Consider the following 12,924-nt stretch of genomic DNA (forward strand, 5'->3'; position numbering starts at 1 on the left):
AACATTAGCCACAGAAAGAAATCATAAACATGCCAATTAATATCGTAGCTTGCATAAACATTAACCTAACAAAACCCAAGAAGAGGAAAATATAAGAAAATACCCAAGTACAACGTCTCAAAGGTCATGCCCATTGCTTTTAACAATGTTCCTAAAGTTCATGAAAATCATAAACAAGAATACAAAAGTGAAGTTAGAGTAGAATAAAGCATCGACATAAAATGGCTACAGCAAGGATGATATGCTCCTTAACAATCACATAAACCATGAACATCCTTTGTTCTCTACTAGATATTAATAAGAAGGATTTTGATTTAAAAATAGGAACAGACCTGTTGAGAGAAACAGGGTGTGATCCTGGAAATTGTGCATAACCCCTTACCTGAAGACCAATAAAAACATGCACAGAATATGAGATAATTTCGCAATGCCAAATTAATATATAATTATTCAGGTAAAAAAAAATTATGTTTGTATCATAATGTCAAAGTCAGGATCTAGGACTAAGCTGGCATGTCAACAGTTCACAACTTAAAAACTTCAAACAATTTGCAAGAAATTGGAGAAGAGGGAGATGGAGTTTAACAAATATTGCAAATGTCTTGATAGAAAAGCAGAGTACTAAAAAGTTCCCAAATAAACCCAGAATATATTCACAAAATGTCACAAACTATTCAAAAAATTAACAAGAAATTCCAAAAAAGTGCATTTTGACAATCAATATTGAGCTCGGGAAAAATGTAAATGAGAACTTCAAAAAACTTACAGTTACTCAAAGATTCAGAAAATTATTTACTATGGTAAATTGGTAATATTAAATGGTGAACATAATATACAGATACAGCAATTTTGAATAAACAACTAAATAGAAAAGCATGAATATTGAAAAAGTAGAAGACAGGTAAACAGATTTCTTACTGAAGGAGTTATATCAAGTAACTGATAACAAATCTGACGCATAGAGTCTTGCTGGTCATATGGTATTGCATCCCCCAAAACATCATCATTTGTTATTATTTTGTTTTCCATATGCACCTGCCAGTATCATAGGATTCCAAAGTCAAACAACTTACCCAAGATTAGTGGTACTAGTTAGAATTGTAAGCAGAAAAGAGTTAAAACAAATCAGAAGCAGGATAAAATAAATGGAAGTCATGAATGCTGTTGGAGTTTATATCTGAATTTTAACACCTTTCAAGCTGTTTTTCCACTCCTTTTCTTTCAAATGCTGGTTTAAGGAAGCCTCAAATCCATTATCTGCCGTAACTGCTTTCCCATTCCCTTTTTTTTTTTTTTTCAACTGCTGGTATAAAGAAGCCTCAAATCCATGATCTACCATAGTCACATGATAGAGGGCATACCATACTGTACCATATTGAAACCAGTACAAAACTCAGGTTTGGGTCAATAAAGGCCCCATGCCACCATACCAACGTGTACCACCAAGATGTATCATGATGTGCCCCAATCCATATCAAGGTATACCAAGATAAAATATAAGAAAGATGGTTAGAATGATGTTTTGGTACAGGATGCATACAATATCGTACCAACTATATCATAGCGAACTGGTAAGGTACTGGTATGGTACCCAGTACCAAAATTGCGGACCTTGCTCAAATCTAATTTCAAATCTCTTTATAAGCAAGATCATTGCTTTTATAGTGTTTAAGCAAGAAGAAGTGAAGACATTGAACATTAAACAAAATAGGGGAGAGAACATAACAAAAAGAAAAGAAGGAAAGGGAGCAGAAAGAGAACTGTAGCCACTCCCAGTCTCGAAATGAATTTACATACCGGTTTCCCATACATGAACACATCTCTTTTAATAGCCTAGCCTGGTCTCCTAGCAAGAACTAATTAAAAGAACAAAAAAAATAAAATAAAAGATTACATCCTCTTAAAATTGAAAGGATTTGGCTGATATCTTTACATTTTGGGAGTCATGATAGGGTTCCAAGAGAGGGGTCCCTCTAGGACTCTTCAAACTAACTGACACCCATAGGGCACCTAATCACAGCATATTTCGACCCCCAAAAAAAAAAAAAAAACTTCTAAAATGATCCCAAAAGATCAGACAAAATAGATCCTATCACAACCTGAAATACTATGCTAGGCGCTAATCTTATACAAAGTACAGCATTTTATTCTGGACTCCAGTCTGAAGGAAGATAAGAACAAAAGAAACCAGGAAATGCTTTCAATAGATGGAACATCTGAAGCAAAAGAAAAATAGCATCAAAGAACACAATTAAAATAAAAGAAATTAACCAGTAATCAGAAAAAGTTGCTTGAACATCACTAACTCTTATTCCCTTGCCTTTCTTTCACTTCAAAATTGCAATAGCTGATCTAAGCACGTTAACAAATGTCACAGTTATACTGCAGCAGTCCACAGTTTCCTTCACAACATAGGCAAACTTCCATTATCAGAAAATAGTTACCGCAGATGAATCATGGGGGCCATGTCAAGGAGATCATCATGAACTGGATTATAGGGGAACAAGAAATAATCATGAAGAGATTTATCATCTCATCACAAATTTAGCACGACTGAAATCTCAAGACCTATGTATGGTGATCAATCAGTTCTTTAAGCTAATTCGGTTCCAATTAATGATGTGATTCAGAAGAGATCAGGTGTGATCCTGGGCCACAGGAATCAAGGAGCTACGACGAAAGTTTAGAAGTTAAAACTTAATAAATAGAGGCAAAAAAAGGAAGCAAAAATGAATTTAATACGACAATTATACTTTCCCTGCAACACCTACATTTGAGAAAGTTGCAGTATCGCCATCGTCATCATCATCCTGCATAGCTTCACCATTCAGATCAAGATCAGAAGACCTTTTCCACTCTGGAATAGAAGGGCAGAACAAATTTTCAGGACTTTCATGGTAAAACATGTACAGGGATTCAATATAATCCTGCTTATAGATCCCCGGAGGACGTGCTTGAGCAAATATATGTAATGCCTGGCCAATAGAAAATCAAAATACAATGTTGAGGAAAAATAAGAAGCTAACAAGAGGCAAACTAGGAGGAAAGCTAGGAATATACGAACATACATACATCAGAGACATGCAACAACTGTGTGCGCATGAGGAAATGGATAATCATAAACCCTGTACGATTATGCCCATGAGTACAGTGAACAAGAATATACTTCTTTGAATGCTTTTGGCGGGAGAGAAACTGCATAACCTGAAATAAGAGCATCATGGCAAAATAATTACATAACCATCATTAAATTCTTACAAAATAGGATCTTCAAGAGAAATTTAGCAAAATCAAAGAATACATAATAAGCTTTAGAAAAAGCAACTATACCATTATCCATGATTTTAAAAAAAAAAAAAAAAAAAGATTGCAAAATTTAAAAGCAACAATTTTGATGTATATAGCTCCAGGATACACATCCAAGAACTGTGAAAACATATATTCACACTAAAATTAGATAACACGATTAAGTTTCTGTTCATAAGCCAAAATGCTTTTTAAATTTAGTTATATTATCCAAGTCAAACAACCAGTTAGCATGGATCATGAAGGCTGCATGCATGCCCACAATCTTAAAGACCACCAATATTTCAAAACCATCATTTAAAATCCCCAAGCTTCTTTTCCAAATGGAATCTTGGCATATCCCTGGAAATCATGTTTCATTAGCTTTCGCGGTGGGAACTTACAGATTTTTTGTAGCTGTTAGGCTACTTATTCTTAGCAAGAACTAGATCAGAAGTGCCATCCACTGGGACATCTGCTATTAGCTTCTTAAGAAGCCGGGATCAATTCTGTTTTCATTGAGCGATTACTACATAGACTATTTTAGTGATCCTCTCTACCTCAATAGGTTATCAGCTGTTGTGTCTCTATGCCAAAAAATTCACTGAGGTCTTTGTTCTTATTTGCACAATACATACACAAAGCATGATTGAGAACAAGTGACAAATTCCATTATTCTTTATGATATCTAAGCAATAAATAAAAAACGATCCAAGTGCTAAGGTTTAGGCACTTCGTCATGTTGGGGCAATGTTCTCAAATCTACACCATGATATCCTGTGTAACAACCTAAATAGGAATTTTATTAGTTGCCTAGTGGTGGCTACTCAGATATGTCAGATAGATACATTAGAAAGGTTCATAAATTGATTTTGGAAAATCCAGACCAAGCAGCATTGACTAGACAAAACATAATAACCAATAAAATGGAAACTGTGTAGCAGTAATACCATCAAAGAACAGACTCCAAGGCACCAAGGATATCTTTAATTCCGAACAGAATAAAAAATAAAAATAAAAACAAATTGTTATCACCAAGGTTTGCCATATTGGCACCTACCGCCCCACATTGAGCATGCCAATAACAAACCAAGACTCTGTACGAAGGACACACCAAGTCTCGCTACACCGAACCAAGCTCCATATCAGACGTACCGACATTATATCAGCATGGTACAATATGGGGTCTGGTACCAAGATTGCAACCCTTGATTATCACCAGTCAAATGGTCTATGAAATGAAAATTTTCATATGGAAGCATTAGGAGGCCTATCTTCAAAATGATTATTAGAGCTAGGCAGTTGAAGACAAAAGAAGCCTTTGCATTGCTAGATTGTTTCTTTGAGTTAAAAGATGATAATAAATGGTCCATACATCATTTGACTTGTTTCCGAGACATAAAAAAACATGGTGCTACAAGGTTCACATTTAATCTAATCAAATTATTAGGTCAAGAATGTTGTGGTTTTCATATTTTGGTCATGCCTTATAGGGCTTCTTGATCTGGACCCGGAAATTTACAAAATTTTGATGAATGAATTAATACATAATACAATTTAATTTGGATGCCACCATCTTCCAACCAAAAGGACTAATCAGCCAACTATTACAATCCATCTCAAAACTAACTAAAAACATACCCATATCATTATCAAAGGTTTGGTTCAAAACCCTAAAGCCAAAGCTAGAACTTCCCGGTTTTTCTCTAAATTGATCCAAAGTCTGAACCATTTTGGTGAATGGGGATTCAGCCTATACTAGCTCATGGGCCAAATATGATATACAGTTGATTCCAGGAATCATATTTGCAAGATTAAGATCCAACATGAAATGATTGGGAAACATTTCGAAGCACTAATATTGGGTGCCAAACTATTTTAGTGAATTACGGGACAATAATGTATGCATTAGTCATTAAAATACAAAGACTCACCACAGTATCTAGCTGATAACACTAGTTTGTTCCTGGACAAATAAGCCTGCCATCCACCCATGTCAAGATAACTTCATATACTAGTTCATGGTTTTAAATTTAAATTATTGAGATCTTATGGTGGTGACAATGATAAGTTTTTTTGTGTGGTTGCAATTAAATCAAGATGACTAATAATTTGCTTCTAGCAAGTGCCACCAATCATGACAGTTTTGAGTAACTTGAGCAATGTTGAGAAATGAATTTAAGTAGGTTGTGATAAAAGTCAGACCATGTCAGATTCGATGAGACTAACAAGTGATACACAACAAAGTTAGTTAGGTCTAGCAATCTGAAGAATCAACCAATGACCCAAGTACCAACCAACATGATCTGTACTGATCATACCAAATCAACTAGTGAAGAACCCACATTTATGAGCTCCATATAGGATTTTCGGCGAATCAAACTAAACCAAGGGCTACCACTTGGTATCAAGCAATACCAAGCCTTGCTAACCAGCATGTGATGGTATTGTTAGGTAGCGGTCAGCACCTAGTCAAAAAGTGATTCGATCCTTTTTTTCTTCCCATTTCACACACCTCTCTTCATGTCAAGCAGGAGAAAGAGAATAAGGGAGGAGAGAGGACTTTTGCTTCAATCTGGTAGACTCAAGGAACTTTTGGTTGGATTGAAACCTAGAACACAACCCCCAGAGGAAAGAAACTCTTTCCATAAAAGGAGGTCAAATAACACCAGATGCAGAGAGGGAAAAAGGTCAAATTTTGTACATTCAGCTGTATTTTCAGATATCTTGTACGTTGTGCATCAACCTAAATCATTACGGATATGTTTGTTCTAATGTATTTTCTTTTTTTATTAATTTTGTGTAAAATAATTATTCAAAATAACCATAAGTTATTTCTAGGAAATAATGGTAGCATTTTGCACAATAGATGTGCAGATGCTACAGTAATATTACTCCCATGCTGGGATGAAGTGAAAATCATCACCATACATATTTGTTTTTTCCATTCACATAGAAATTAGATCATATATTAAGTTGATGTTGATGTTACATGTAAAATTTTGCATCTTTCACTCTTCCATTGGATTCCATTGCTCCCATTGTTCAGCCAGCACCAATTACTGTGCTGTGTATCAGCATGGTATGTACCAGTCCCATACACGACCAATGCCCAGGACACACTGATATTGATACCAAGATTCTAAACCTTGGTATTGACCATTCAAGTCGAACTTTATGTTAGCTCTGACTACTACTTTTTGATTGTTCTTCCAGTTTTGTATGCCACCAATCCACTTGCAACCATATGATCTTACCAATCCTAATCTTTTAATTTCAGATGATTTTCTCAGATAATGCATATGAATTCATCCATTGACACTTCTCCAGTTGCCACACTAGAACTTATGCGGACAGTGGACTAAAGAATCAAGCAAATGGCATTTGCTTCATTTCCACTATCAAAGTAGGATCCATCCATTGACAGTTTTCAAATTGAGTTGCCAAACAAGACCTTATGTGGACCAAAGAATCAAGCAAATGGCTTTTGCTTCATTTCCACCATCAAAGTAGGATCCATAAAATAACAGAAACAATCTCCAACCAACTCCAGCCTAATCACCACTATGGTTTGCAGCTGCCTATATCAATCAATCTCTTGCAACAATATCTTGTACCTTGACCACCCAATGCAACCTGCTGGAGGGTCACAAGCTTATTGACAGACCACATCCTAAACCAAATACGATTCTGAATCTGAATCAATCAACTGAATCTGTTGCAAATTAGTTTTTGATCAATAGCCCAGTAAAGTCACGACTATGTTTGACCCGAAATCTGATCGTATTTAGATTACGTGTTGATCCAATTCAATAATAGCCAAGTCAAGCCCAACCAAGGATTCAGGTAGGGGTGGCAATCGGGTTGGATCGGATCGGGTCATAAACGGATTGGGTCAATACAGGTCGGATCAGAAAATCATCAATCCAAATCCGACCTGTTCATTAAATGGGTCAAAAATTCAAACCTGAACCCGATCTGTTTATTAAATAGATAACCCGACCCAATCCGTTTAACCCGCTTATTAAATAAGTCAAAATAGGTTAAACGAATTAAACAAGTTAAATCAATTAAACAGGTTAAACAGATCGGGTTAAATGGGTCAGAAACAGGTTAAACATGTTTTAAACAGGTTAAACGGGTCTTAAATGGATTAAACAAGTTAAACAGCTCGGATTAAATGGATCAAAAATAGATTAAACAGATTAAACAGGTTAAATGGGTTATCTAACTCAACCCGATCTGAATATTAAACAGGTTAAATGGGTTAAACGGATCAGATATCTAAAATCAAATCCGACCCAATTATTAAACAGATTAAACAGGTCGACCCGTTTAGCCTAAACCCAACCTGTTTATGACGGGTCGAACACGGATCGGATTGGCGGGTCGGATCATATTTTGCCAGCCCTAGATTCAGGTCCTAACAGGACGTTCCATGGAACACCAGGACTGAGTACCATCCCATATGTCGGGACAGGACACCCCACTAACGTCCCAGCATCCCAATCAAGACATTATAAGACATCTCTTGTCCCAAGTGTCGAGATAGGACAGGACAGCGCGCGTCCCTTCCATGGGAAAATCGGGACAGCCTCGTCCCATGAGATTTAAAACCTTGGGCCCAACTAAGATAAAATAATATAACTACAAAGAATAACATCAATATGAAGCTCATCAATCCCTTGACCACCAACATATCCTCTCTCCTGAACCCCACTTCATCCCAATTCCCCTTCACCTAAAGCTGGAAATGGGCTCGGGCTGGACCGACTTCAAGACAGGCTACAAGCTAGGCCTGAAAGATTTCAAGCCAGATTTGGGCTTAAATATAGAGCTCATTTGTTTTTAAGCAGAGCTCGAATATATCATTGGCTTGGCCTAGGTCTAATGCAGAGCCCGAATCTAACCGAAAAACTCTTGTTTATCTGCTTTTTTGCCGCTTAATCTTCCTACTTAATACTCCTGCTTTTTATACAACTTGTTTAAATTTGATGCGTACTCTGTGGCCTATGGGCTAACACCATCCATGAAACACCTTTTCCTCTTAAACATACACGCATTTCTTGTCTACTAAAATGATTCATTTATGTAAGCATTTGCCACATCTTTAATCAGATTCGGGCCATCCCATTTTTCAGCCCAAATGGATAATTCAAGCTAGCCCAATCGAGTTCGGGCCAGCCTCGAGCCTGAGTTTTCCAAAAATTTTCGAGCCTAAGCCTAACCCAAAGCCCGAAAAAAAAGAGTTGGGCTCGAGTAGAGGTGTGGCCTGGCGCAGTCCGGCCCATTTCTAGTCTTGCCTTCACCTCCAGTCTGCACCCACCACATAAAACCTAATAGCTTCCACCCCCACTAGCAATGCCACAGATCTTGAGTAAGAGGGATCCGGTTCCAACAAGGAAAGTTCTCCACCTCTTTCTAACCACCCTAACCTCTCACATCCCTCCGCTTTCTACCCATCCTAACCTCTCATATTCTCGACCACCACTCTCCTCCATCCTTCCCATCAATATTTCCATGCACTTCCCCCATTCTCATCCACCACCACCCCCTCCCCCCCCCCAAAAAAAAACCCTCCATCACTCTCTTACCCCCATTCTTAATCATCCCCTCTACACTCCACCTTCCCTGACTACCCTACTCCACCCCCTTTATTCTCTCACCCACATCTCAACCCAAATGCCTTTTCCTTCACCAACAATCTCAGCACATGCCATTCCCTGCCTACAGCATGCCTCTCAGACCTCAAATAAAAATAATATAGCTTACCCAAGTATTGGATTGAAGGAGGTCATTCAATTGAAGATTAAATTACTACAAAATTTGGATCTAGAGCACATGTTTAACTAGGGGTGAGCATGGTCCGGTTGGACCGGTTTCATGCTCAAACCTAAGCCGAACCAGCCCGAAATGGTTTGGCATTTCTAGAAACCAAATCGGACCAATAGAAGATTAGAACCAAACCAAAACAACATGGTTTAAATGGTCTGGTTTGGTTTATCGATTTTTTTTTTTGTGATTCATGAAGACTTGTTTTCTTTTCACATAAGAGTACCACCAAGAGAATTTATCAAGTAAAATAATTTAAATTGACATAAGATATTGTCACTCAACAAAATGAAATTCTTAAACAAACACCATCATTAAGGATTAAGATAAAGATCCCCAATACATTAGAACAAAAATAAACAATCCAGTAAGTAAGTCACTTAGGGTTTAAGGCTAATCAATACAAAACCAAATTGATAAACAACACCATAAATCCAAAATGATTTTCTAATACATTAATACTCCAACATAAACAACACCCTAATCAAAACGACGTCGTTTTATTAAAGCCGGTCCGATTCAGTTTGAGAACGGTTTTATTTACCGACAAACTTGAACCAATCCAAACCTGGTTTTCATATGTTAAAAACCAACCAAACCAAACCGAATAAAATTTTAAACCAAACCAAACTTGTGGCTTAATTCGGTTTCACTGGTTTGATTGGTTCAGGTTCGATTTTTGCTCACCTCTATGTTTAACGATGCATTCAATGGTCCCATTAGACCATATCAATGTTTCCTCATTAAAGGATCAGATAAAGATTACTATCAGACTAACCAAAATCAGCTCTGCCCATAGGCCTACACTAAGAGGATAAGCGAAATAGGAATCAATATCCAACTGGATTTACAGCACATTCCAACCAGCCTAACCCAATGGATAAGCCACACCATCAACAAATCTAACTACTAATACAATCACGAACTAAAACAATGAAAAATAAGATTCTTTCTACCCCAATGTTGTACTTTTTAGCCTCATTTTACTCCCAAAAATAAATCTTAGTATAGGCTAGAGAAAGTGAGTGGGAGTGGTACAAGGAAGACAACAACCCATCCTCACACATGCCCAAATAGCTTAAAGAGATTGTTTCACCTTGACACTGACTGGAAATATTTTTGTATTTCCATTTCTTTTTCCTTGACTTCTTTTACTAAGAATTGAAGACCAAATCCATAGTAGAGCAACATCATAACAAAAGTCCCCCAACTGTTTTGAATCATGAATATCAAGACAATGTCAACATCCAAATAGAGTTTTATGGTATTTATTTGTAATGGCAAATTACTTGATCAGCACAAATATCTAAGATGCCTAGTGATCTTAAATATCTATGCACCACTTAAAACCATGTTCAATTGCATATACCTTTACACATGTATAACACAGTTAAAATCAGGCTCTGGTTAAAAAAATAAAAAAAAAAGGTTTTATAGCGTTATCTTAATATGCTAGTTGATAATCTGAAACTACTATATAGAAGCCTTAAATTTTCCCAATCTTTTACACCTCTAGTCCAATAATTTCAGTATCCTTAAAATACTCTCTTAAGTTATCCCTACTTGACATTTATAAAATTCACACTTTCTCATCCTCAATGCCTCTTTGTTAACTTATCTATAAGGTTGAACAAAACACGTTTCCATCTCCAATCCTGTTTCTCCTCATGCATTCCAATCTCCTTTAGTTATAAGAATTCCATGACCCTATTGCTCCAAAATCTTTCCTATCATGGACTACTCCACATCAAACACCATTTTTTCTGTATCAAGGATCCCAATTTCACTGCTGTCCTGCTTCTTCCTTCTTTGTTGCTATAGATTATAGGAATGCATACAATTTTTTAAATTTAATTTAGTTTTACTTTTCGGGAGCATATAAAGTATTCTTATTCCAATAAATATTTTTTTTGCTAAGCTTAGGTACTAAACTGGCATTTGCCAAATTGCCATTGCATTTTAGTATCATTATTTTTGTTCCTGTTTGTGGTTGTTGTTGTGGTCATCACTGTCGTCATCATCACACATGCATGCACATGTTATAACTAGTATTTTTATAGAACTCTGCATCTTTCCGTGCTAGAGCGTATCGTGTCATGACATGCAAAACATGCCTGCCCTTATCTGGTATGTGCACAACACACACTATTTAACTGTTGCTCCACAACCACAACTAACAGCATAGGGGAAGCTCACATCATGCCCTATAGAATTGTATTAGCTGTATATTAAGCTAAATCCATGCAAATGAAAATCAAATGGGGGCCAATATGTCACACATAAACCATCTAAATTCTCTAAAGTATGCTTTGGTTTGAACAGCTTGATGTACTTCAAGCACCAGAAGAAAATGTTAAAATTATATGTTGTTCAAAAGTTCTGAGTGGCACAAGGTACGATACTAAGAAAACGGATGGATGCATACTGGGCACTAAATTTTCGAAAACCATGAAATTAAGAAACAAACCAAAATTTTAAACCCCATGGGACGAAGGTGTCTCCATTTCTCCATGGAACGGGATGCCCCCGCTGTCCCATCTCATCCCAACAGCAGTTCCGATCATGCATCTCTATAAATATCCTCTATCATTCTTTCCTTCTTCTTCCCTTTCTTTCTTGCTTTTCTTTTCTTTTCTTTCTTCCTTCTTTTCTTTCTTTTTCCTTAACTTCCTTTCCTTTCTTTTCTTTTTCTTTCCTCTCTTTCCTTTCCTTTTTCTTTCTTTTTCTTCTCCCTTCCTTTCTTTTTTTTTCCTTCTTTTTCCTTTTCTTCATCTTTTCTTTCTTTCTTTCTTTCTTTCTTTCCTCTTTCTTCTTCTCTTCCCGCATGGATGGGTTTTGGAGTCCCAAACCCATCCAGATCCCATTTTCTCACAAGAACAAGATGGGACAACTGGTACCCCTCTGTCCCGCTGGGATGTCAAACCTTGAAACAAACAACCATCATCAAAGTTGAAATAAATGAATGAATCAATACAAGCACCCACAACAATATCCATTATCTTAAAACTGTAATGTTACCATCTTTATCATCATTAGCCTCTTGACCTTCAAGCTTAACATGCCTAATTGGTGACTAATTGCATGGGTAAGAGAATAAACAAATTAATCTTTTACATAGCGTACATCACAACTCTGCCTTCTCAATTTTGATATCGAAAGAAATCCTCAAAATAGTTTGGCCATTAACGGTCCAATAATCTTCTTCAGTGGCATCAAGCAAATCAACTCATTAACAATCAGTTGCTGCTTTCACTGATGGCAATAAAACTAAAGAAAACATACATCTACCATGATACAAGCCATAAGATGATTTCATATGTCATAAAATATATGAACAAGTTGTCAATTCTAAACTGATAATAATGATTAAATAATAGCAAACATGATGGGGATAGTCAGAAAATATGCACATATTGCTTAAAATATTATAAAGAAACTGAAAAATTAGGAAGGGACATTATAATAAAACTACCTCATAAACAAATGTGTTTACAGACTCATTATCTGGTACAGCATCGCGTCCCTTACAAGCGATCTATAACAGTAGGAGAAGATCAAATTATATAAGACCTGGAAGTTACATAGATGACAATGACAACAGCAATAAAAATAACAATAACAAGACAAAACGTTTCTCACCTTAACATGCTTTATACCTTGATTTGTCCATTCTGACGGTGAATAATAGCGAGTAGTATTTGTCAAATCAATTACCAACCCAAGCTGGAGAAAGAACCACAAAAGAACTTAAATAAAAACATCATAGACAACTTCAAAAAAAAAAAAAGAGTACATCAGGTATCAAAC

General features: G+C 36.4%; 1 protein-coding gene and 1 long non-coding RNA gene across 3 annotated transcripts in view; both read right to left on the bottom strand.

Moving 5' to 3' along the window:
* LOC105048839 (uncharacterized) overlaps nucleotides 1-12,924 on the bottom strand; it is a 35,999-nt gene that overhangs the window by 14,156 nt on the left and 8,919 nt on the right. For both annotated transcript variants that reach the window (XM_010928310.4, XM_073261248.1), the window contains exons 5-10: nucleotides 12,757-12,840; nucleotides 12,590-12,652; nucleotides 3,073-3,204; nucleotides 2,772-2,975; nucleotides 919-1,035; nucleotides 333-382 (exon numbers count right to left, since the gene is read on the bottom strand). In XM_010928310.4, coding sequence (XP_010926612.1) covers nucleotides 333-382; nucleotides 919-1,035; nucleotides 2,772-2,975; nucleotides 3,073-3,204; nucleotides 12,590-12,652; nucleotides 12,757-12,840 — 650 coding nt within the window. The remainder of the gene's footprint in view (nucleotides 1-332; nucleotides 383-918; nucleotides 1,036-2,771; nucleotides 2,976-3,072; nucleotides 3,205-12,589; nucleotides 12,653-12,756; nucleotides 12,841-12,924) is intronic.
* LOC140859444 (uncharacterized) lies at nucleotides 1,397-2,765 on the bottom strand. Its single transcript, XR_012142937.1, has 2 exons — nucleotides 2,307-2,765; nucleotides 1,397-2,216 (listed from the first exon to the last, which is right to left on the bottom strand). It is a non-coding gene; the product is annotated as an uncharacterized lncRNA (long non-coding RNA).

Source organism: Elaeis guineensis, chromosome 7 (genome assembly GCF_000442705.2).
Source record: "Elaeis guineensis isolate ETL-2024a chromosome 7, EG11, whole genome shotgun sequence".
Lineage (NCBI taxonomy): Eukaryota > Viridiplantae > Streptophyta > Magnoliopsida > Arecales > Arecaceae > Elaeis > Elaeis guineensis.